At 39.8% G+C, this 25,965-nt stretch overlaps 1 protein-coding gene across 6 annotated transcripts in view; it reads right to left on the minus strand.

The window, feature by feature from the left end:
• Positions 1-25,965, minus strand: part of PHLDB2 (pleckstrin homology like domain family B member 2) — a 129,081-nt gene that overhangs the window by 13,125 nt on the left and 89,991 nt on the right. For 2 of the 6 annotated variants that reach the window (XM_082654338.1, XM_082654336.1), the window contains 7 exons: positions 21,949-22,104; positions 20,880-20,990; positions 19,026-19,115; positions 12,354-12,494; positions 11,068-11,167; positions 7,208-7,228; positions 3,410-3,617 (listed from right to left, as the gene is read on the minus strand). In XM_082654338.1, the coding sequence (XP_082510464.1) occupies positions 3,410-3,617; positions 7,208-7,228; positions 11,068-11,167; positions 12,354-12,494; positions 19,026-19,115; positions 20,880-20,990; positions 21,949-22,104 (827 nt within the window). Of the gene's footprint in view, positions 1-3,409; positions 3,618-7,207; positions 7,229-11,067; positions 11,168-12,353; positions 12,495-15,401; positions 15,546-19,025; positions 19,116-20,879; positions 20,991-21,948; positions 22,105-25,965 lie in introns of all 6 variants that reach the window. The other 4 variants (XM_082654341.1, XM_082654339.1, XM_082654337.1 and 1 more) reach the window with 4 other exon arrangements.

Consider the following 25,965-nt stretch of genomic DNA (forward strand, 5'->3'; position numbering starts at 1 on the left):
GTTCACAATTATTTGGGAAAGTAGTCTGATGTTTTCAAAATAACACCTTGCAAAAGTGCAGAGTGCCTAAGAAACCCCTCTGAGATCCCTATACTTGGAAATGAAACGGCTGCACCGTCAACTTTTATTCCTCCCATCATCATTATACAATAGTTGCCGTGTTGCTGACTTTTGTTTGTGTCCTGTTATTCAAAAGTAACACATTTAATTGGTCGGTTTACTGGCATTTACGAATGAGTACTCAAAGTTCTAGGCTTTCTGTCCTGAGAACATCAGCTCCAAGCAACCCTGCATGACTCTTTGACATCCTCCTGGGGGCAGCGGGTATTACGAGAGCTCCTTCAGAGCAAGAGATGGATGGTTTGATGCCCAATTGTTCCACACACTCAAGTGTCTTTCATTTTTTAAAAAGTGAGATACCGGGCTTCCCTGGTGGCGCAGTGGTTGAGGGTCCGCCTGCCGATGCAGGGCACGCGGGTTCGTGCCCCGGTCCGGGAGGATCTCACATGCCGCGGAGCGGCTGGGCCCGTGAGCCATGGCCGCTGAGCCTGCGCGTCCGGAGCCTGTGCTCCGCAACAGGAGAGGCCACAACGGTGAGAGGCCCGCGTGCCGCCAAAAAAAAAAAAAAAAAAGTGAGATACCGTCTCTTCTAATATTGAATGAAGTGAAATACTAACCCTTCTGACATTAAAAAATAATGGCAGCAAAAAATTAGCTTTATTATTTATTATTACATAACTCCCTACTTAAATTTAAATTAAATTAAGTTTTCCCTTGTAACAAGGAGAAATACCTATAATTCTCAAGGTTGCTTTAGTGTTTTTCCCAAGGGACTCCTTTCCTTCTCTGACAGGATATATCCAGTAACATCAATATTTCAAACATTATGATGCCAGAATTAAAATACACTATATTTTATTTACCACAAACTGTAGCCTCTATCCTTTTCTTCTTTTCTTCCACTCCCCAGATTTCCTGGCTATAATATCTGGTTAGATTGAGGTCTCTCATATTCTTTTCGTTTATGAGACACTAACCCAAAGCTAAGTATACCTTGCTGATATTACTTTCCCTCTGTCTCTGTCACTCCTTTTTTGGGGGGCGGGGGTGAGGAGCAAATGATTCAAACCTTTGTGAAGAAAGAAATTCTATATACACGATGGTAATTTTCCACCCAAATATTTAAAAATCCATCATCCTCTTGCATTCAAGAAACAATCCTCCACTTAGCAGATGAGCAAATCAGGACCGAGAGAGTTCTGTGATCTGCCTGCAGTAGCACAGCAGTTGTCAGGTCGAGCCCCCAAAGCTCCTGTCCCAGCCTGTGACTTCATTGCAATAGAGGAAAGTTTTTTTGAAGGCCATTATTCAACTAGACATTTTCACTTGAGACACACAATTGCTTAATGAACATTGATTAAATATTGGATGCTTGGGGGGTTGAACTCATAATGGTTCTCAGCCAATTGAAATAGATCAAACAAAGAAAAAAATCAAATATCCCGAGGTATTTATTTAGCCGACACTTACTGAATGCCTACTATGTGCCCAGATCTCTGCTGAATGTGGAAACCGAAAGATAATTAGACATCCTCCTTGACACTGAGGAATGTACCAATTAATTATTGAAGAAAAAAACTGTATGCTGCAATGTGATCAGTGATATAATAGGAAAAAGTATCAAGTTCCATGGAAACATGAAAGAAAAATGCCCTGAAAGGAGAAATTCTCATGAGTTTCCAACTTAAGTTTCAGCTTAAAGGACGAGAAGACTTTCTCCAGGCTAACATGGGAGGGGTTGGGGGACGGTAAAGACATTTTGCAATGTCAGACACTCTCAATGCTCAGTAAGTACAGGCTGAGGGAATAAACAAATGAGAGGATGAATTGACTCTAGATAGGGGTGTGCTGGTAAACTAGCTCTCTGGAGAAAAACAAAACCCCTGATATGCAGCAAATGTCTATTTACGTGGAGTAAATACTCCCACCGTGGCCAATTTCAAGCTACCAACATGACATCACTGATCACAGAGTTAGGAGGAGATGTGCACCTCTGGCTCTTGCCAGCCAGTTTGAGCCCACTCTGGCTCACTGTTAACTGTAGAATATTCTATAAGGATTTGTGGAATGAATGAGCATATAAATAAAAGAAAGAACAGATTACATGATCCCAATGCTAGAACCAATATGGTCAAAGGCACAGAGATCTGAGAATTCTTCGCCCTCTCAATGAATAAGAAACTCTGGGAGGTGTATCAGGAGGAGAGAATGAATGGGGAGTTGGGCTGGATCTAGAATGCCAGGCTCTGGGGTCTGACTTTATTCAAAAGGTAGTAGGGCAGGGCTTCCCTGGTGGCGCAGTGGTTGAGAGTCTGCCAGCCGATGCAGGGGACACGGGTTCGTGCCCTGGTCCAGGAAGGTCCCACATGGCGTGGAGCGGCTGGGCCCGTGAGCCATGGCTGCTGAGCCTGCGCGTCTGGAGCCTGTGCTCCGCAACGGGAGAGGCCACAACAGTGAGAGGCCCGCGTATCGCAAATTAAAAAAAAAAAAAGGTAGTAGGGCATCATCACAAGCTTTTTTTTTTTTTCAATTAATTAATTAATATTTGGCTGCATTGGGCCTTCGTTGCTATGCGTGGGCTTTCTCTAGTTGTGGCGAGCGGGGGCTACTCTTCGTTGTGATGCACGGGTTTCTCACTGCAGTGGCTTCTCTTGTTGCAGAACATGGGCTCTAGGCGCTTCAGTGATTGTGGCGCACGGGCTTAGCTGCTCCGCAGCATGTGGCATCTTCCCGGACCAGGGCGCAAACCCGTGTCCCCTGCATTGGCAGGCGGATTCTTAACCAGTGTGCCACCAGGGAAGTCCCCATCACAAGCTTTTGAAGGAGCGCTCTGACTAGATCCATATTTTAGATGCACCTTTGGCCATAATCCCCTAAGACCACCTTTGCTTGCCTCAAAGTATGAACACGAATGTGAATGGTTAAATCCTTACAAAATTTTAATATGCAGAACAGCTAATGCCTTCCTTTCAACAAAACATAAGGGTAAGATATCCTTCAAATTCTTACTCTGTTGCTGGAAATTACTTCTTTACTGAATCAAAAGTAGTCCTAATGAAGGTGGAGTCAACCAACAGAGGCAAATCCATTTTGAAGCGCAGTATATGCGTAAGGAATAGAGTAAAGGAGAAAATGGATTAGATGGTGTGTGACTGGCTCAGTCACACAGGATACAAAGAAACTACTTTCAAAGACCACCATGACACCCAACCCTCTTCTCTACTGCAGAGTCTTTATGTTTCAGATATTTGGGCTTGTACATATACATGGCCCCAAATTGATGGCTTTACTTTTTGAAACCGACAGGTGCTTTTCCAAACCAGAAACCTTCCCCAGGAATACATCTTACCTAGAGATATTGTCAGGTGAGCAGGCAGAGATGCTTGTCTCCATGCTGTCAGAGCTGTCTAGGCTCAGAGTATCAAAGGCCTGGTCCTTGTAGCTGTGATCTGGGTAGTGGAAACTGTTCAAGTAGACATTTGATTCAGATGCTGTGCGGCTGTAAAATTCAGAAGACTTCTGCCTTTGACCTTCGCTCATCTGTTGGTGATTATATCCTAAGGAGAGAGCCATAAATACATTAGTATGCCTCATTTTTTTCAGTCTTAGATCTTCTAAGGCTTAAACCAGGAACCCAAAACATCTGCCTATGAAACTGGGGCCTTGGTCTAATTTGTTTTGAAGCCAAGAAGATCAAAGAAATGGCATAATGCTCAGTGCAAGGAAGAGTTTCAAAGAAGTGGTCTTGGGAATGATCTTTTCTGTCAGCAGATCACTTGACACTTTCCTATGCCATTTCTACATCTCAGCACAACCGAGAATAATACATCAGCACACACACACAAACACACACACAAAACCAAAACAGAAACACATTTAAAGGCCGTGAATCCTCTGATAATAGCTGGGTTTAAGTGAAGCAAGATGACTCTAGTGACAAGCAACACCAGGGTTTACGGGCAGTCCCTTCTTCAGTGGTATTGCCATTGAAAGGGTACTGGATCTGGTCCTAAAATAGGTGGATCATCTAGGTGTAGGATTTGAGAAACCCGTGTCTCACTCATATCACTCACACTTTTAATCTGGTTAATGTTCAAACGGACATTTTTCTCATTCTTTTTTTTCAAATTCCCTTGTCTGCCAATTACTTATTTAAAACACTCAGAATCAACAATCCTTCCAATGGCTGTACTCCTCCTAATTAGGGTATATATAGCTCTCTTCTTTTTCTGCCTTAACAGCCAACCTTCAGCTAGTTGGTGATATCAACCGTATGAAAACATAGGGATCCCATCAACAGGAGCAAAAGTTGCCACTAATAAGAGGGGTTTTCCTTACCCTGGTACCTGGTCAGCTGGCACATTAGGCCACTGGCTTGACTTTGTGTTATCCTATGGCTTTCTTCTGGTAGTTGATTTTGGGCATCACAAATCGAATTATTCTTCCTTTCAATTCTCTATTTAGCATGTATTCGGGAATCAGGGGTCATAGTGATAAACAAATCCCTTAATTCATTAAAAAGATGTTTCTTTAACCAGTACCATAGTTTGCAATCACTTTCTCCCTGATCAAATTTACTTACCAGACCTATGAAGAGTTTACAGTTGGACCATCTGGATTTTCCCTGTTTTCTTGTACTTTACCTACCTCTCTATGAGGCTTTTCATTAGTAATGAAATGGCAAAAAGCAGGCCAGAGGGCAAAAGAAGGCAAGTAATTCCAAACAGCTTCCTCAGCTGTTCATTAAATATTTCCATTTAAAAACGGAAGCCACATCCACGATGCTTTAACAAAGCATTATAGACCAAAACTAAATCTGTAAAATGATTAGCGTCCCATGAGGAGTTTGCATGCCATTAGTATGTAGAGCAGTTTTTAGATGTCTAAGTGAAAATATGTTAGTTCAGGTTAAGGCATTTCTGGGCAAATAAGTTTCCTTGATATAAGATGTAATTGTAAGTTATAAATATACACGTATGTAAAAACTACACATCACTTTGCTAAGGAAAGATGCAAAACATAATAGCACACCATGAGACTTCAGAGAGAATATTATTAATTGTAATGACTAATGCATAAAAGCGTTACACAAAGCCGGTGCGTTCATAAGCGTGGAGTTTGTGCCTTTTTTTTTTGTCTTAAGAATGGCAAAATAATTCATTACTCAAATATTTACCTTTGATACTTGAACTTTTGGAATTACTAACTGCTCCTGTTAAATCGTTTCCAATTATTCATTATGAAAAAAAAGGGGGACGATAAAAAAAAAGAAACACCAGAAATTATTTGAAAAGCTCACACACATATCTTTCCTCATACTTTCAAAAAAGGTTCGTTGGCAAGGAAACCTTCACACTGGCACCAACGACATGGAAGACATTTCCTTGTTTTAGTATGAACAAAACATCCCTAAAAGACAGCCCTGTCATTTCAAACATATAAGACTTATCTCCTTGGTGATGACAGGTGCCACAACCTCCCTTCCCTTCAGTTTTTCACTATGAGGAAAAGCCAGTTCCTACAATGCAATTAACACTTTTTTGGAAAAGCAGAAAAGAGGGGGAACGTATTTCTTCTTAAAGCAACTGTATGCCCTGCTTCTCAGATGTTCCAGGATTTTTTTTTTTTTTTTTCCCCAAAAGTACCACAGAATAAGAAAATGAACTTACCGCCTTCAGGTGAGGCAGACAGTAAACTAAACTGGCTCCATGTTTTCAGATGCGGCCATGAGGGAGAGCCGTGTTACAGTGTGTGCTGTGCTAAGGACTGTGAATGTAAATTCCCTAGATCACCTCACTACGTGTTTTATTTTTATTTTATTTCTTTGCTCTACGTCTGAGAAAACCTTGCATCACTCGGGTGGTAGGATAAGCACCTTGCATTTTCGTGGCAACTTAAACGAAAAAGGCTGCTTCTAACAAGTAGCTTCCAAGGCAAGATTTTAGTCTCCTGTGGATCCAGTGTGAGTGGGAATGTCCGTCTTATGCAGTCCCTTCTATCCCCGCAACCGGCAGTATTTTACTGATCTCAGTGAACTCAGCTGTCACCTGGCTTAGCCTCCTCCCTCCTGAACAATTCCAAAAGAACAAGTTACCCCTGCAATTACAATCGAGGGCATGGACCTCTCCCTCGTGACCCCAGAATTGCACCAGCGTGATTCCTAAGAGCTGGCTTTAGGATCCAGGCTCTGGCCTGGCCATTTAAAGGTACAGATACTTTCAACAGAAGGACACCATGGAAGCACAGGAGACGGAAGGAGCGTTCCTGGTAGGAGGCCCAAGAAGAACTGCTGTGCATGAAGCAGCACCAGAACAGGTGTGAGCTGGATTAAGCCACTGCTCAAGTACGAGTTATCAGGGAGGGGGTCATATATGTCCTGTTCACCACAGAATCCCCATTTGTTTAGCATTCAGATGTCACAAAATAAAGAGTCACTGACTGAATGCACTTGTTCAAGAAATTCCAAAAAAAGTTTGTTCAGGTTTTTCCATAAGATGTTACTGAAAAACCCAAATGAACTTTTTGGCCAACCCAATATATTAGTGACTAAATAAGGAAGTGGAATGCATCTACTGTTTCGGGTGGGGCAAAGTAAGTGGACTGGAAAAAATGAGACTTCCCCAAAGCCCTGAGACTGCTTGGTTTTTTGTTTTTAAATTATGTAGCAAGAATAATATTCAGCAGTGGGACAGCATCTGAAAAGTAAAAAGGGCCTTGTAAATGCTCTAAATCCTTCCTGTCCAGATAGAAATGGCTGTTTGAATAGGGTATTTCATAAAGTTTATAAAGTAAGACCTGATAATACCTGAGGCTGGCCACTAAGCATAGCACATACCCGGAATCCTAATCAACTCAACTCTCTTCACTGCCCCGGAAGAGCCAATAGGAGGACGTTCAAGGCCCATTTATTATTATTATTGTTATCGTTATTTTTAATGTCAACCTCTATGAGTTCTGGCTAATTGTACCTGAAAAGTGCTTTGTGAGTTAACCATTGTGGGATATATAATCTCGCCAATATTTTCCAAATGTGTGTTACATACCTTAACATGGTTATCTGGGCCTTAATACAGAAAATGAGATGACTTAAAATTATAACCTCGGTTTAAGAGGATAAAATTAATCAGTATTTCTGACAATTTCTCACCTGCTGAGACATTCACTCTTCCTAACCATAGTCCACAGCCAGAAGACGAAGGTGCAGGACAAGTCAGGAATGAGGAGGAGAATGATAGAGAAAGGGAAAAAGATACAAGATCAAAAAGGATGACAAAGGGCCAGGGAAAATAAACGTCTTCCAACATGCAGTCATTGACCGTGTTAGTAACAATACCAGCTTGACGAGGTAAGATATTCACATTTTTAGATTAAATTTGAGTTTATAGAGACGAACTCAAGAAGTTAACAAAACAAAAACAAGCTTCTGATACATGCACACAGTCAAAAATGATTTGTTACAGGAGAAAAGAAGTTTTCACACATGTTCAACTAGAAAATAGGGAGAATAAAAACAAGATTATATCTATAAAACAATCCTTTTTTCCAAGAAGACATTAACAAATAGTTTTTAAGACTTAAGGTTTGTAAAATGCCATTCAATGATTTGAAGCACAGTCCATCAAACTTTATAGCAAGTCAGTCTTTTAATGCCCTACATTTCTGTCTCCCAGCCACATAAGAATCATTTATTCTAGCCAGCAATTTAGGCTGTTCTTCACTCTTTACTAAGTCTCGAGGCTTAAATGGAATGAATAGGTAGGAGCCTCCTAGATCCTTCCATCGTCTCACATAGCCTGCCGCCTGCCTTATTTATACCTGGCCTTTATAAAGGGGAAACGTCATATTTTACACTTAGCCTACACACATCACAAGGCCCACTCTTTTCTTTATCTAGATCCTGAGTCTTACGAAACGGTGCTTCCGAAGCACTCGTGTTTCCTGCATGGTCTGACCTTGCAATAAGAAAATCAAAACAAAGAGGGTCATGCAGCTGCCGGTCGATGAACAGCAGCTGCACGCAGCATTGTGCTTCTAGCAAATGTGCAACAATTTGCCTCTAATGTGTAAAAAGGAAGAATCATTAGACTAAAAGTCCACCATTGTACAGTTTTAAATCTGATCACTTCTTAAAGATGACAATGACCTTTCATTATTTGCTGGAAACAAAAACACCACACAGGGAGGTTGTCATACCTTTCCTGGGCTTTCCTGCATTGAACAGAAGATAAGAGGACAAAGATTTCATTCATTCTAAAGCTTACAAAGGAATAGTTCACAAGTTGTACAAAAGCCAATAACCATTACAACTTTAGGATCTGAGTCCCTGGACTCTTTGCTTTAAACTCTGCTCTCAGAGATATTTGTTTGCACGATTCACGCTGTCAGGGCTACTAAAAAAGTGCTTATTGAAGGAAGGCTTATACTTACACCATCGTCCTTGATGTATCCATTACGAATAAGCAGCAAAAAAATAGTTCATTTAAGTTAATTTGTGTAAGTCACAAAAATGATAAGACCTATTTAATTTGAGTTAATGAAAAATGTGCGAGGTCTGATTTTTTCAAAACCATGGACTTTTACTTGGTGTTTGCTATTTTAATGGAGCCAACAAGTAGTAGTGAAACACAATTCCAAATGAATTATGAGTCATCCTCCCTGGTCCTTGTGGGCCACCTGTATGGGCTTAGTAGAAAATCCTGCCAATTTTATGGTCCAATTTTAGTAGAAAATCCTGCCAATTTTAAAAACTGCAGTCCCTGACCCTTCCTCCTCTGGGCAGGGAAGCCAAGGGTGGCAGGCTGGCCTCACAAGATACATCACATCCTCTTGGGTCAGCACACATATGAGGCTTCTCTATTTCCTCGGAAGCTGTCTCATCATCACCACATGAAACTCTTTAAGAGGAACACCACTCAGAGCTGCAGCAGGGAAGGACAGGCTGCAGACTTCTGGGATGTACAAAAGACCCAACAGTGAAGAACAGGGGCACAAAAGACAGGTCAAAGACAATAGATTCTGTAGACGGTACCTAATGTGACCTAAGGGAACTGGCTCAGTTCTTCTTCATGGACCTAACATGGGGATTCCCATTATTTGGGGGGAACACAGATGAGAAAAATAGAGATCAAACATCCCTCCAGTTTCACCATATTCTCACAAGAATCCTCTTACACAGTATTGTTTACAGGTTTGTTTGGTATAAAGGACTAGTTTTTCTTACTCTCTATCTTAAGGCAAAAACTTTCAACATAAAGTGTGGGTGCCGTGGCCAGTCCAAACTTTGATGCCTTCAGCCAGTGGGAAAAATCCATTTAAAAAGAAGTCTATAAATATCACAGAGAAATGCATCAACAGAAAACAGACTTGACCCACAAGCGAACAGTGATTAATGAGAGCCAAAATATACTCATTTATGTTTATTATTTATATACCATAAGAGATATTTTTAGTTTATTAAGAAATTATGATAAAATAAAAGAGAAGTTCAATCAAATGTATTTTATTCAAAGGTTAACACTGTAAACCTCTCATATATTATAAACCACTTTTAGGAACACCATAGCTTCTATTAACTCTTAAATCACTCTGGTAATGATAGGAAATCCTCATTCAAGTGATATAGATATAGCTCACTTATCCACACACATATACACATTATGTATACATGCATATATATACACCAGTATATAAACATATTTCTAATGGTACTAGTGATTATTCCCTGGTGACGTTAGCAAAGAGGCCGAGCAGTCAGAACTGCCTCTAAGCTGGCTTGGAGGGAAGGGTTTCAATCCCACTAATGAACACATTGAGAGGCCAGACGCTCATCACTCTGTCAGCATCCCCATTCACATCCCGGGCATACATCCATCACTGCATTTACCACACTTTATTGAAAGCATCTGTTTGTTTTTCTCTTCCTCATGAGACTCTAGGCATCTCAAGGGCAAAGATCATGTAATTTATTTGTATTTTTGCTGTCTAGCACCATGCCTGCTCAAAAGTGAGGGCCAATATAAGCTGACCTAAACTACCGTGTTAACACAATAAATCTAATCTGCACAAGAAGCTCACCTCTGGAACTGCCTTACGGTATTTTCTTCTAGCCCCACAAAGACTACTTGAGAACCCCATTAGAGATGCAACATATTACAAAGAAACAGAACATGCTGAGAGTCCAAGTCTACCTGAAACCTAACAACCACATAGAAGAAAAGCTCAACCCAGGCTTCCCTGGTGGCGCAGTGGTTGAGAGTCCGCCTGCTGATGCAGGGGACGCAGGTTCGTGCCCCGGTCCGGGAAGATCCCACATGCCGCGGAGCGGCTGGGCCCGTGAGCCATGGCCGCTGAGCCTGCACGTCCGGAGCCTGTGCTCCGCAACGGGAGAGGCCACAACAGTGAGAGGCCTGCCTACCGCCAAAAAAAAAAAAAGCTCAACCCACTTTAAAAGGCCTAAGGGAAGTCTGTCCTGAGCCACTAGTGCTCTGTGTCAGCTCAATGAGTCTTTAGCACGTGTTCAACAGGGCGGCTCAGCCACAAACCAGGCGAGTGATCTGACTCGGTTAAGTGCCTTGGTAATCTCTCAGGATCTCAGGGGTCTCTTTTTTCCTTCTCCCAATCAAATGGGAAGGTTAGTATTCTCTGTGGGCCTTTCTGATTGGAGAAGTCTACTGAATTTATAAAATACAATAGTTATGTACCAGCCTAATGTGCATATAGGAAAACTTATCTCAGTACAACAATAAGGAAGTATACATCTATATATCCCTCCCCTAAGTGGACACATGAAGAGTAAAGTTGACTGAATCACTTTGCTGTACAGCAGAAATTAACACAACATTGTAAATCAACTATACTTCAATAAAATTTTTAAAAAATGAAACGAGTAAAGTTGAGGACTTAGGTTGATCCCCTCCCTAACGATCCCCAACTCTGTTTGGTCTCCCCCTCCCTGAGGAATTCTAATGCTTGACAAAGGACATGACACTGGGCTTAAAAGGTACCTACCTCTGAGCATCCTCCGAGATTCTGAGTCTTTGGTCATGGTTGCCAGCGAGTGGGGGAGCACACTGCCACAGCTGTTGCTCTGTCCCAGGGGCAGGTGGCCCTGTGAGAAACAGGAGGAAAAACTCAGGCAAACTGCAGGCCCAACGGTCCTTCTGGACATGGTCACATCGCTGATTCCTAGCTCCTATCTAAGCGCAGAAGGCAGCGAAGGTAGGTCTTTGCATCCCGTGTGTTGATGCTAAATGGTAAAGCCCAGTCGCTGTCCCTCCCCAGGAGCTCCACAGCAGTCTCAACATCACAGCCATTCCTCCAGTGGCAGCAGTTCCAAAAGTGAAGACAGATAGGGAAAACACTGTCCAAAACCACCTTGGAGAACAACTCAAAGTCCTTCATGCGAGAGGAGCAGATGCAGGGACAAGAACGCAAGCACATCATGCACAAGGACAGAGCAGATCCACACACGTTACAAGGGCACCAATTTCCATCTGCTCCAAGCGATCGAGTGGGCTGAAAACTGGAGACACGTAACATTAGCTATCCCGGTGGTTTTAGCACTTTTAAAATAGCAAATTCCTTGGAACACCAGTTTATAAAATAGATGAAAACAAAGTGATTAAGGACAAGGGAAGGACTCCAAAGTCTGTCCCACTCAAAACCTCCTTCTCACTTGCCCTTCCCCTCCTCCTGCCATGACCCCTTGGTAAGGCAGCAGAACAGGCGTGAGGGCAGCTCAGGCATCAGACCACATGGATCTACTTTCTAGCTTCAGGGCCGACCAGCTTCAGGTGACCAGGTGGACCAGTCACCTAGCTTCTTTCCACCTCAGTTTTATCCATGTATACAATGGGGATACTAATTAGTACCTCTACTACCTAGTGTTACTGGGTTTTACAAAGAAACAATCCATGTCAAAGGCTTAGCCCAGTGTCAGCTCCAAGAAATGGTTCGATAAATATTTTTTGCCATTATTCCTGGAATCCAGAGCTTATGTCCTCCAATTTCCATATCTGGGATACAGCTACGGGAGTGTGTCACATAAGTGAAGGCTACTCACCACTTGTGTGGTGGTAGAAAATACCCTGGACCAGGTGCTTCGGTCCCAGAGCGTATAATTCCAAACATCCTCTGAACAGGATAGAAAATGCAATTTAGTTATGACGTCTGCCCAACAAGCAAACTTAATGGTATATTATTTAGCATTTCCTTTAGGGGTCTTTGCATGTCAGTCAACATAAGGACAAAAAGACTCACTGAAGGTGAAGCCCGTGGTTCTCCCCGTGTCCTACCTTTGGGGCGGTGCTTCTCCCCATAGTAGCACTGCTGAAATGAGGGGATATGGAAGGTGTGGTTTTCTTTCGAGGCAAAGTGTCACTCAGATAGAGGCCTTCTTGGTGCTGTTTTTTCCTTTCTTCCAGACTTCTAAAATGCTTTAAATGCAAATGTAAAGCAGAATAGCAAAACTTGACTAACTGAAACAGGTCACTGAAGTAATTAAGAGGTATGCATGTACAAAGAAGCTTTGGAATTTTAACACAGAATTTTTAAAAATTACTCAACTTAGACTTGTATTCACTAAGAAAATTGGGCTAGTATTCGGTAAGGTACACTGGAAGAATTTATTACTGAACCTAGAAAAATTCAGAAAAATCCACCTGTCATTTCTGTAGTAGTGCCTGCTGCCCTGGGGCCTCAGGACAACTTACAAGTTATTATGATGGTTGCCATGTGGATGGCAGAACAGCCAGTGGACAAAGCAAGTAAGCAGTTTCTCCCTTTGTCTGTCTGGACAGTTCCGTGTGATGGCACGGATCCCAGTGTGAGGAGAATAAGAAAAGGGAGAAGGAAGAAATGAAGAGAAAGCATAAACAGGGAAGTGGGTTTAAAGTTAGAATCATATTTCAATCACATAAACACACTCCAAATCCACATGTTTCCATATAAGGCATCCTTCTAGACTGAAAAAAGATCTTGGCCAAGGAGCCTCTACAGCAATCCCTCACATTTAAAAATCCTTCTGTTGACTATTTCATTTTTATTTTCAGATTCCTAAGGCAAAATTTTTGCCAACTCGAAACTTATCCAAATTTTTCTTGGCCTCCCCCAAAATGTCTTCAATAGTAAATTTATTTCCTAGTTAGAGGTTCTTTAGGTTTGATCATTTTTATACTGAACTCAGGCTTTTGAAATATGTAAAAATTAATGCAACTTTGGGTTATCAAACTTACTATCAATCTCCAAACACGCCAATCATGAAGAATATCTGCAATTTAACTTTACAATGATCTGTTTATACTAGATATTTATTAACCTAAAAGTAGTGAGGAGATACAGTCCTTTAACCAAAGGTAATAGATAGTAAAGGTAGCTGTAAGAAAGGTAAGGGCTGGGCATAGGAAACTAGAGCTCACCTACTTTGCGGGGGGGGGGGGGGGGCGTCTATTGACTGACTCCTTAGGATTTTCTAGGGCCAAATTCACATAAGGATTTGATTATAATGGAAGGAGTCTCAAAATAGATTTTTTGAATACCCCAGCATGAGTATGCATAGAATGTATCAAATGGAGGGCAACACTTTTGGAATAATAAATTATCTATTTTAAAAAGTGCAATAAAAAACTATTGTTCTATGGACCAAATGCACTGCCTGTGGTGTTACCCTGGACAAGCTACTCACCAATGCTGAGCCTCAGTTCCCTAAATATCAATATGGAGATAGTTCGTATTTCACGGGATTGTTAGAAGGAAGAAATGAGACATTTGTAAAACGTTGAGGAAATTTTGGCTCATAGCAGAGGAATGATGTCTATTATTATGGTTTCAATAATGTGTGAGGAAATATTTTGTGTTGACACAGCAACTTTTTACACCATGGATTTTATAGAAATAATTATTATGGTTTTGAAAAATACCTGAAGTAAGTTGCAATATTTTGGTTGAATGGGAACTGAAGCATGAGGATGTGAAACTAGCTCAAACATATCAAAAGCCAGGAGAGGACAATCAAGGTCTCAAACTTTCTAACAATTCCCACACTCTTAGGCCATAATAAATGTCCTTAAAAAAAACAGGAGTATGCGTCTTATCTTTTTAAAAAATACCTTTGGAAGACCCTAGCACATATTCTGCAACCCACCTGCCACCTCTTTGTTAGGTTTTGAGTTTTTATAAAGGGACCAGGGGGACTTCCCTGGTGGTCCAGTGGTTAACTTCGCCTTCCAATGCAGGGGGTGCAGGTTCGATCCCTGGTTGGGGAGCTAAGATCCCACATGCCCCACGGACAAAAAACCAAAACATAAAAGAGAAGCAACATTGTAACGAATTCAATAAAGACTTTAAAAATGGTCCACATCAAAAAAATCTTTAAAAAAGTAAATAAATAAAAAGGGATCAGGAAAAACAAAACAAAAAAATACCTTTGGAAAAGTTGAAGAAAAGATTTCACATCAGTTAAGTTTGTTGTTAAGGTGAAACTCTAAACACCAGCTCCTAATTACCTGCTGGTCCTGTTGCTGCTGCCTTCTGTGTTTCTTAGCTGGTAGAGGAGGTGGTGTGTCATTTAAAGGAAAAGAATCGACAGATGTAGCCACGACTTCAGGCCAAGGGGCCGATGGAGGTTGAGTGATAGGATGAGGAGAAAGGGTGGAAGGAAACATAAATCCAGAACAGACAGGTGCTCTTTGCTTTAGAGGAGAAAGAAAAAATATATATGTGTCCATATGAAATGAAAGAATAAGACAAAGAAATGAAATCGATAATCTGATTGTTTTGTTTTCTTATATGTTAATCAAGAAGGCATAAATGATGGGCAGTATCTTTCAATTTAGCCTCTTGTTAAGATCTCACACTGTGAGCAACTTAGATCCGTAAGAGGTATTTTAATTTACTATTATTTACACCTCCACAGATGTTTTAAAGCAGCTTAATATTAAAAAGAAATCCATACTGCAAAACAAAATAGAAGACAAAATCAAACTGGAAAGGTGATTCAAACCAACAATTTTAGAAAGGCTTTTTGGTTTCTAAGAAAAGTAGGTTGGGCTAAAGTGCTAAGAGATATATACGTGTGTGTGTATTTATATATATGTATAGTTCAGTTTTCTGAACTTACTTCTCCTAGTACTTTATACTCTGTACCATATATTTCATGGTTTCTAGTATTATCATTGGCAGAGCACTACCCCCAAATCGGTCTGTTTTTTTCATCTCACCATCACTCTTGGTCCTCTGGTCAACCAAACAAATATTTGTCTCACACACCCTTATTTTCAGTTAACCATGGGTTAATTCTTGACATGAGGAAAGCAGTGAATGAATGAAATGGCATGCCAACACACCTCTTTATTTTGTGGCTGGCTCGCCAGCACAGCTGTGGTAGGCCCAGTGGCAACAGCATCAGCGTCAGCAGGGAACTGAGTGGAAGGGGAGAGATTCGTGGAATTGCCACATGGCTCATTAATTTCATTTACAATGATATAGCCCTAAAAGGAGGAATTCAGAAGTTAAACACAAGGAAAGCAAGAGCTGAGGCATGCGAGAGTATTAATGCTCCAGTACAATGGAGTTAGCTTAGAGCATCACAGCCAGATATCTGTGGTATTATCAGATGTTTCATTAAGGCAGTCATCAACTATTAAAATGGATTTATGGTGCTTACTCTTGAAAAATGATATTTCAAACATTAAAAGTAAATTTTCAGATAAAATCAAAATGACTTTATTATAAATAACCCAATACCTTTGATTTACATATCCATCCATGTCGGCATTCATTCTGTTGACTGAATAGGATGTCACTACACAGCGTTTAAAATCATCGCAAGCAAAAATAAATATGAGACATAAAATCGACAGTGCAATCACTGTCTAATTCAAGAGCCTTTTCCATAAATCTTTATTTTTAGATTTTCCCTTCTTCTTCTGTTTCCTGACAAATTAGAGAGTGAATAAATGTAGACTAAAGGCTACTGGGTTTTGCACTAAGACATTTATAAAGCAGTAATTTATTCATAATGGAATCTTGCTTTTAGGTGTCTCAACAAAATGAAAATAAAAAGGACACTGTTCTCTTGTGAGCCTTCCTTAGCAAGAGAAACGTGTATACACGTGTGCATACACACACACACACAAATCCCTAAGATGAAGTTGCAGCTTGAGGATGTTTCAATTTAAGGCAGCTTGCCCAACTCCCAACTCTACCCCTAGGACAGAGAATTTCCAGTTACTTTTAAATTCAATGATTCAGTTCTGGCTTCAGTTTAGAGAAAATACCCATGAATTAAAGTTGATGAGAATCAAAACTCCTGAATTTATATTTGAGGAAAAGGCACTTGTAAATTACCATGGAAAGTAATTGTACAGACCATTCATGATTTTCACCACACCAATAAAACAGTATGAAAAAAAGAATAAAGGGTATAAATTAATCTCTCTTTTTTTTTTTTTGCAGTACGCGGGCCTCTCACTGTAGTGGCCTCTCCCGTTGCGGAGCACAGGCTCCGGACGCGCAGGCTCAGCGGCCATGGCTCACAGGCCTAGCCGCTCCGCAGCATGTGGGATCTTTCCGGACTGGGGCACAAACCCGTGTCCCCTGCATCGGCCGGCGGACTCTCAACCACTGCACCACCAGGGAAGCCCAATATCTCTCTTTTAAAAGTAAATTGAGTTAAATTTAACACTTGGATTCTTCTATTTGCCCATCAATCCTTTCAAACAGTGGCTCCAGGAAAGGCAAGATATTGCTATGTTGGTGAAGCAAAAATTCCAGGCTGCAAGCAAGGTTTTCACTGAGAATTTATAATTCTGACAAAGTGGAGAAAGCCAGAGTTGACTGTTTATAAATTGGAGGTATCAAAATGCTGCTGAATTCAGTCTTGCACTTCAGAAAGGGGCAATAGATACCATGTAAAGTCTTATAAGATTAAGTTGAAGAAAGGAAGTTGACAACTAGGTTGTCAAATTTATTTTATCTTTGATAATGAATGACAGTGAAGAGTAACAACTTTGAGTTATTCTTTTGCTAAGTTGATAGTAGAATCTTTCAAAACCAAGGTTGGATTCTTTATATGAGTCATAACCATATATCCTAATTAATTGCTTCAAAAATGTACGTCATTTTCCAAAAGTGGGACTTGTTTAAAAGAGTTGGATATAAATTCATGACTCTTTAAAAAAAGAGACAGAATGAGAGTGAGAGAGAGAGAGAAAGAAGGAAAGAGGGAGAGAGAAAGAAAGGGAGAGGAAGGAAGGAAGGAAGGAAGGAGACAATCAAAACATCTTCTGAGCCAAGTCTGCTTGACATGAAGGAGGACACACAGCCACTCAACAAACACAAGAGTTGCAGACACACCAATACAGTCAAAAAGGCAAATTGGATTTTGACAACAGGAGGGCTGCAGAGAATAAGAACAACTCTTGAATAATAGAAAGGGAAAGATTTTATTCTTTTAAGAGGTGAAGTGACCTTAGAGCTTATCTAATGCACTTGGAAGCCACAAGCCCTTCAAACTCAGTATGTCCAGAGTCAAACCGCATTTCCCTCTCAAATCTATTCTTTCCCCAGTCTTCCCTATCTCAGTAACAGCTACTCACCATCAACCTCATTATTCAAACTGGAATAACGGCAGCATTCCTGACAATACCCTTAATTTACTTCATCCCCACATCCAATCTATCAACAAGAACTGTCAACTCTGTCTCCAAAGTATTTCTGCATCCAGCTAATTTTCTCCATCTCTCTTCATTTGTTCAAATCCAAGCCACCGGCACCTCCAGCCTATACTATTGCAATCACCACTATACTGGTTTCCCAGCATCTCCTCTTTATAATCCAGTAGAGCATCCCAGAGTGAGCTTTAACAAATGGACCTCAAATAATGTCACTTCCCTGCTTAAAATCCCTCAGTGGCTTCCCATCCACATAAAATAAACCAAATTTCTTTAACATGACTCACAAGACCCAGCCCCTGCCCACCTCACTGACAACCATATTCCACTACCCTCCATTCACAACCACTCTTTATGCAGTGAATCTGCTGGATCTGTGTTCTAAATAACGGAGAGAAACTAGAAACTGAATGGTCTAAAAAAGTTTTTTGGAAACATTTCACAAAATGCTTCCGAGGGACATATTATTCACTCCTATTATGTGATGAGCATTTACCTCACACACCTACACACACACACACACACACTACTTTCGATGAAGGAATTCCTAACTCTGCTGTCTTTTTAAAGGGTTTTTTGTTATTATGAAAAATTTTATGCAGAAGCAAGCTTTTTCTTTAGCTTTTTGAAAAAAAATAAAACTATTTTCTTTCTCAGTCAGCGTTTTAATTTTCCAAATTAGAGTTAAAATATTTAACCATTATAGCAATGTAGCTCTGTAAAAAGGTATTTGGGAAAGGGTGGCGGTGGGACCTGGGAAAAGATGGATGTTTGGGATAAAGAGAGTGTACAACTTAATGTAAACAGGATTTTCCGACTTAGGGGCAAAAATAGCATAGACAACATTGGGGGGAAAAGGAGAGAGAGATGTTTGGGGGCATTTTCACGTTCTAGAAGACAGGAGAAAGAGAAGAAAGTAGGAAAGAGGAGAAACTGAGAAAGGAAAATGGAGGAAGGAAAGAAGAGAATTTAAGACTAGCTTTGGTCTGGATCCTAAATTTTTTGAAACTTCAAGTTAACCCACAATGTCACTGTTAAGCAAAGTATACACACATACACACACACACACACACACACACACACACACACACACAGAGTGAATCTGCATGAGACACAAAGATAATCCCTGAAATTCTCAAAGCACAAATAACAAAAGGCAGGAAAACCATCAAAGCATTGAGTGCTTTCATAAGTCACTTCAGTTAGTGTTTTTCCTAGTCAGCTAATCGCATAAAACTGAGGCACATCTCCTGAGTTCTAAGGTGATATGAGTAGACAAGAAAAATCACAGCTTACCTCTTTTAGAGTATTGGGGTTGACAGGAAACCCTTTGCCCCCAGAGAGGCTGGAGTATTTCTTTTCCAAATTACAAAGATTTTCCTTTTCCTGAAGGAACACAAAATCTATTAAACTGAGTCAACCTTGTATTTCCCTGATGACTAACGACTGAGTATTCTTTCATGGGACTTACTGACTCTTCCCATAACTTCTCTCGTGAAGTGTTTCAATTCCAGTCTTTTGTCTGTTTTTTAAAAATCTATTTATTGGTTATTTATCTACTACTTTTGAGTTTGTAGGAGTTTTTAATGTATTCTGGATACAAGCCTTCTGTCATTTCCTCTTGAAGAAATCTTTGCTTACTCCAAGGCCATGAAGGTGTACTTGCACACCTGTATTTTCTAGAATCTTTTTCACCTTAATTTTTATGTTTAGGTCTATAATCTGTCTCAAATTAATTTATATGCATGGTGTGAGGATGAATGGTATTGAGATTCATTTTTTGCCATGTTTACCTAGTTGATCCAGCACCACAGGCTGGACTTTCCTTTCCCTACTGGATTGTCTTAGAACCTTTATCAAGAATCAATAGACAGTATATGTGTGGGTCTATTTCTGGACTCTGTTCTGTTCCTTTGATCTATATGTCTATTTGTATGCCAGTACCACACCCTCTTAAATACTACGGCATTATAGTAAAACTTGAAGTCAAATAGTATAAATCCTCCAACTTTGTTCTTCTTATTCAAAGTTGTTTCAGCTACTCTATGCCCTTTACATTTTCATATACAGTCGATTCTCATTATCTGCAGTAGTTGTGTTCTATAATGTTGCCATGAACACTGAACTAGAGAATATTGAACCATTGGGTTTCCGGTCACAATATTTTCATCAACTGATTACTGCATAACTTTGTTTTATGTGTGTCTCTTTTTAAAGACATCTTATTTAATATACAACGTTGATACATTAACATTAAATTCATAGCCAACAGCACCATAATTCATGCCTGAAAGCTGTTTATCTAACACATGTATTTTCACCATAAGGCATATCACAGCCTTCCTGCCGTTAGGAACACCAGACAATACTTCAGCACTTGTGAGCCACTTTAAACAGCAAAATCACCAAAAAGCACAAAAATGTGAAAACATGGCACTAAACGGTCCGCAAAAAGGACACTTGTTTACAGTAAGAGAAATAAAACAAGAAGGCAGAGAAGTGCCTTGTTCAATCTCAGCTGGGAACATGCATGTCCATTGAGTGACTCAAAATTTTCACTGCTCTGTGCCTGTCCATCCATGACTGCATGACAAGTATTAATTTTAGGGTTACAAATGAATTTTACTGAGCAGATGGATTCACAAATACAGACTGCATGAATAATGAAGATCAACTGCAAATTTTAGCATCAACTTGTCAATTTCTACAAAAAAAATCTGTTGGGATTTTTATTGGGCCTTTGCCAGGAAGACCCACATGCAAATAATTGGAGTTCAAAACAACAGAGCAAGTGAGCCAAAATGTTTAAGAGCGGTAAAAAGAGCAGAATATGTTTTACCTATCTGATGAAAAATACGATATTTTTTAAAAGAAGAAAATCAGAATACATACAGATTTTTCATAGTTTGGATTTTCACACTGTGGAAAAAGCATGAATAAAATGTCTTTGCTTATTTTCTGTATTATAGTTAATCATTCAGAGCATCAGCTCATTAATGTGGAGGATTAAATAAAAATGTATATAGAAAATTCTTCCTCAAATTATAATTCACTATTCTTTATTAAAAGGTACTTACTTTGATGGAAGCAACCTTCCCTGAGTTGGAACCTGTGTTTTACTGCAACCAGTGCTGAAAAGGAAATACTTACTCTCTGTAACATCATTATTAAGTTATTCTTTTCTTTCACAAAATGATCTTGTTCTCTCTGAGCCTGCTGGACAATGTGATTAGCTTGCTTTTTCAATGCAGAAATTTTTTCCTGGAGGAAAAAAAAAAAAAAAAACGACCATAGAGATGTACATTAGACATTCAAGGGTTTTCCAGTCTGTCCTGGAAAGGGAGAAAAAGTGTTATAACCTGAAGCACAGTGACCACATTTCATTGATGGTAGGTAGGCAGTGATTATTACCCAGAGACGATGAGCAGTTTCTTTGAACTGACAAGCTCAAGGCTTTTCTTTACCTAAGGCCAAGTCATTCAAAATCTATTTCAAGAACCTGGAAGTCAACAGGAAATCTTGTGTTAGAATATAAATGAATTTTTGGCATCATTTTGGGAGATGCCTCATGAGAAAAAACAATAGAATTTCTTATTTAAACTGAAAGCTTAAGAAGTCACCTTCTCCATCCTCTCCCTCAACTTTATCAGTTTAGTACAGAGCACAGGGGTGCGATTCTAAATTCTGGAACAGGAGTTGAATTCTGGACTGGACATCCGGGTGCTCAGGGCTGGATGGAGGCGGTCATCTGCATAGCATTCCACGAGGCTGCTTCTAGTAGTAGTAAACTATCAGCCATCTGTGAGAACTACTGGGCGATGGGAACAGAGGCATTCTAGAAGAGACTGTTCGTAGAATTATTCTAAATCCAGTTACTACGATTGCAAAAGCAAGTAATTTAAAACAAATATCTAGATTTCAGATTTTCTCTACCTTGGTTTTCACATTTCTATTCATAAATGCATCTGCAGCATCAAGCAACAATGAGTATAACAAGTCTCGGTTTATCTAGTTGGGAGCACCATTTGGCATGTAAATGGCAGGCTCCAGGCTCCACGATCTGCCAAATGTGACACGTGGTTAAACACACAAAGATATTCAGATACAACAGATAGACAGACAGATGGACACACGCTACAGCTATGTTAATAATCATTCTTGTCACATAGCAAGGGGTATATTTTGACTTTTCACATTGAACAACACCTGGCAAAAGTACCTTTCTAGTAACAATGTTCCGTTGATATTCAGCCACTTCACGCAAGAGCTGCTGGGTCAGGTTCTCCTTTTCCTCATCTAGACGGCTCTCACGTTCAAGCTGCTGGAATTCCAGGTCTTCAAAGTGTTTGCTCTCCACATCCAACAGGTCAGCATCCTTTGGAGAAAAGGGAATGAAAACAAGACACACCAGAATAGCTGCAGCGTTCTTAATGTGAAGAAAAAATGATTAAAAGCAAAAAGATCAAAATATCTTTCCACTTGCAACACTGACCAGGGTTAGAACATGATAATCCTCTCTCTGGAGTTAAACCCCAGAGCAGTGACTTTACGATGAAATTGAAAGGGACTGGGGTAGGGGTGGGAGGGCAGCATCTATTTCACCACTGGTTTTAGACTGCTCTGTGGTTGTAGGAATTCTTGCTTTAAATCTACCAGGTGGCTTTAAAATGGATCATGAAATATAAAAAGAATTCAATAAATAACCTAAACATTATCTGCAGACCAAAGGTGTGACATAATCTCTTGAGAAAAATTCCTGTTTTCCACAAATTTTCAAATGAAATGAGACTTTAGTATAAAGATTAAATTCAATATTCCAAAGTTGTTGACTATAAAAAAAAAGATTCAAAAGTTGGCATACATGGGCTTCCCTGGTGGCGCAGTGGTTGAGAGTTCGCCTGCTGATGCAGGGGACACGGGTTCGTGCCCCGGTCCGGGAGGATCCCACATGCCACCAAGCGGCTGGGCCCGTGAGCCATGGCCGCTGAGCCTGCGTGTCCGGAGCCTGTGCTCCGCAACGGGAGAGGCCACAACAGTGAGAGGCCCGCGTACCGCAAAAAAAAAAAAAAAAAAAAAGTTGGCATACGTAACAGATCAGAGGTCTCTAAGAGGAATATATGTACCTCAAATGGCATACCACACAAGGCACTGGGATGTGAGGAAGGAATATTAGAGCTTCTTTATATTTTTTTTAGTTTTTCTTCTTCTTTTACAAATTCTCAATAAATGTTCTCTAATGTACTTTCAAGTAGAGTAGTATATGTACATTATTTTAAAAGAATATATATATTTTAAGCATGTATGCAATACATATAATATATACATTTATAATATAATGTGACCTATATGTATGTATATGTAGGCATGCATGCTCAAATAATTTTTTTTTTTTTTTTGCGGTACGCAGGCCTCTCACTGTTGTGGCCTCTCCCGTTGCGGAGCACAAGCTCCAGACGCGCAGGCTCGGTGGCCATGGCTCACGGGCCCAGCCGCTCCGCGGCATGTGGGATCTTCCCGGACCGGGCACGAACCCGTGTCCCCTGCATCAGCAGGTGGACTCTCAACCACTGCGCCACCAGGGAAGCCCTCAAATAATTTTAATGAAGGGAGAAGTCACCAAAAACATTTGAAGATTGGAGTTCTTAAACTGGGCTTCTGTGAATCCCTTAAAATTGTTTACAAACCTTTTTATTAGAAACAGTAGGAGCCAAAGCCTTCATCAAGCACAAAGAATGACTCGAAAGGTTAAGCACTCGAAAGGTTAACTGAAAGGTTAAGATTATTCTAGGAATAATCTTCAGGACATTTAAGAACAAACAGAAATCACAGAAGTCAGATAGTCTAGAAGAGGCATTCTCCAACCTATGAGATGTCTGAAGACAGGAGTGAATCTGTATCTCAGCAGAGACTGCTGCATGTTGTATGAGTTGTTCTCCCATCTACTTAAAAAACAAAAAAACAAAACCACACACACACAAAAAAACCTCCTTATTTTGGGAGCCTTTGACAGAACTGTGAATGTGGTATGTATAGAAGATTTTTTTAAAAATATGATTTATAAACAATTAATGACCATAAAAGAAAAAGGCAGCTAGGCTACATGGCTCATAGCACTACATGGGTAAAAGTGCCAGGGCATTTTTTTCAATCGACACATTAAAAAGAGTTGGATAAATAAACATATGATAAGTTAGATCTATATCAGTATTTAAACACACCACCCCTTCCCCTGGTTTTTATATAAGTGATAAACATATATAAGTCTTCTAATCAAATGGAATATTTTTCTATCTTCTGGAATGAGTTTATTCTGGGGATGATTCACAGAAGGACTATGTGCTACCATGAAATTACAACCAACACTATAGCAACAAGATTATTATGTCAACACAGACAGTGTATTCTCAAAGCCTAAGAACAGGAAAAACAATTTGAAAAACATATTCAGCATTTCTTAAGGCTCCTTTATATTTTAACTGGCCAAATGTAAAGTGGTCTTGGTTTCAAGTAACTGGGTGACATTTCAAGTTTATCAGACATTTCATGCTTATAACTTCTACAGGAATTAATGGATGTGGACCAAATCTAGTCACTGCTAAAGGAACTGAGACATAACACTAGTGTTATGTCTTGAAACAAAATATCTGTAGTCTTAAAACATCAGTCATATGTTTATTCATACAGGCCTCCATACTCAAGTTTTTAAGGTTTTTCAATTAAACTTGGTTTGCAGCTAAAGCTTATTGAGATAAAAATTTGAATAGGCTTTTTTTTTTTTTTTAGTTTATAAAGAATCTTCATTCAAAGTGGGCATATGGCTCACAATATATACACTATGCTAGTCAGTGGCTTACTCCACATCTGGTTAATGTGCAACATATGCTATTTTAACCACATGAAGGTCACAGAGCCATTAATTTATTTGTAGTAAATATTTAAACCACTACATGAAAATAATAGCACACTAGGCAGGAAAGTTGAAAATTAAAGCTTAGCTCAGCACTCAGATTCCTCTGGTGTAGTCATCTGATCAAGTTATCTAAACCATTAAAACGTGTGTATATAAACTTACACTGTGAAAGAAAAACAACTTGGGAGGGGAAAAACTTTTACAAGATTTTAGATAAGAATAAGAATTCAAGAGATGGAATTTGGGGGCAGGAGTAGTTTAATTGAGCACAGAATAATATATACAGGAAGCTCAAAGTCAAGTGTATGACCAGTTGAGTGAAAATTTTAACTAAACTTCTCCACTAAAAGAACATGACAAATCTCTACTGGCTGGCAAGTTCAAAGGCCAGGCGTGAAAGGAAATAAGACAGCTGTGCTAAAGAAAATTCAACGGAATTCCTTTCTTCCTTCCAATAACTTTTGAGAATGTATATGGCAGAAGTTTACATGTACAACTTTATGTTTTCTTTGCCTAGTAGAGGAACAGAAAGAAGAGACTAGACGTGGAATGGCCAGGAGAGATTACAGGAATAATCTTATGACAGCTCAAGGTCAATTTGAAAGCAAATTTAAATGGAGCTTAGGGTTTGTTACTATTTCTCCATCTTATGTGCTACAGTCAAACACTTCTTTGCATACTTTTGGAATTTGGAAAAAGACAATGGAAATCATGTAGTACTATCTTCTCATTTTATACAGGAGGATATTGAGGCCCACAGAGGTTGAATGACTTGTCCAAGGTTAAAGGATAAACTCATTGTAGAGCTAGTGAGAAAAAAAAAAGGCTAATTGTAGATATCACTGAACAGAATTGTTTAAAGATCAAGAGACCGAAATCAACCATTCAGCTGAGTAAATACCAAAACACCACAATACTATCCTAGCCAGTCCTCTCCAGCAGCTGCAAGGCTCAATTTTCTTCAGGGTTTTTTTCTCACACTATTTGTATCCCAGGGAACAATTCGATTGGTGAGCCCGTTATCAACTACATTAAACCATGGGCCATGCAATCAACATCGGATGAAAACTGTATTCTGCTTTAAAGCAATGATTTAGGGGTCAGAAGCCCAGTCATAAATCCATAGTGCTGCATGCACAGAATCATTCTACAGTTTTGGCTTAAGTATTTGAGACAGAATACAGTTTAAGAAAATGATTTTCTTCCTATTCATTTATTTTCTATTTTGTCTGACTTGCTGCCTAATGAAGTTACTTGTAATAAAATCAACTTTATCGAATCTAGCTTAAATGCCTTGGGGAAAGCTTTGTAATGAAGTGCTATTCT

The sequence above is a fragment of the Grampus griseus genome (assembly GCF_964374135.1).
Source record: "Grampus griseus genome assembly, chromosome: 5".
Classification (NCBI taxonomy): domain Eukaryota; kingdom Metazoa; phylum Chordata; class Mammalia; order Artiodactyla; family Delphinidae; genus Grampus; species Grampus griseus.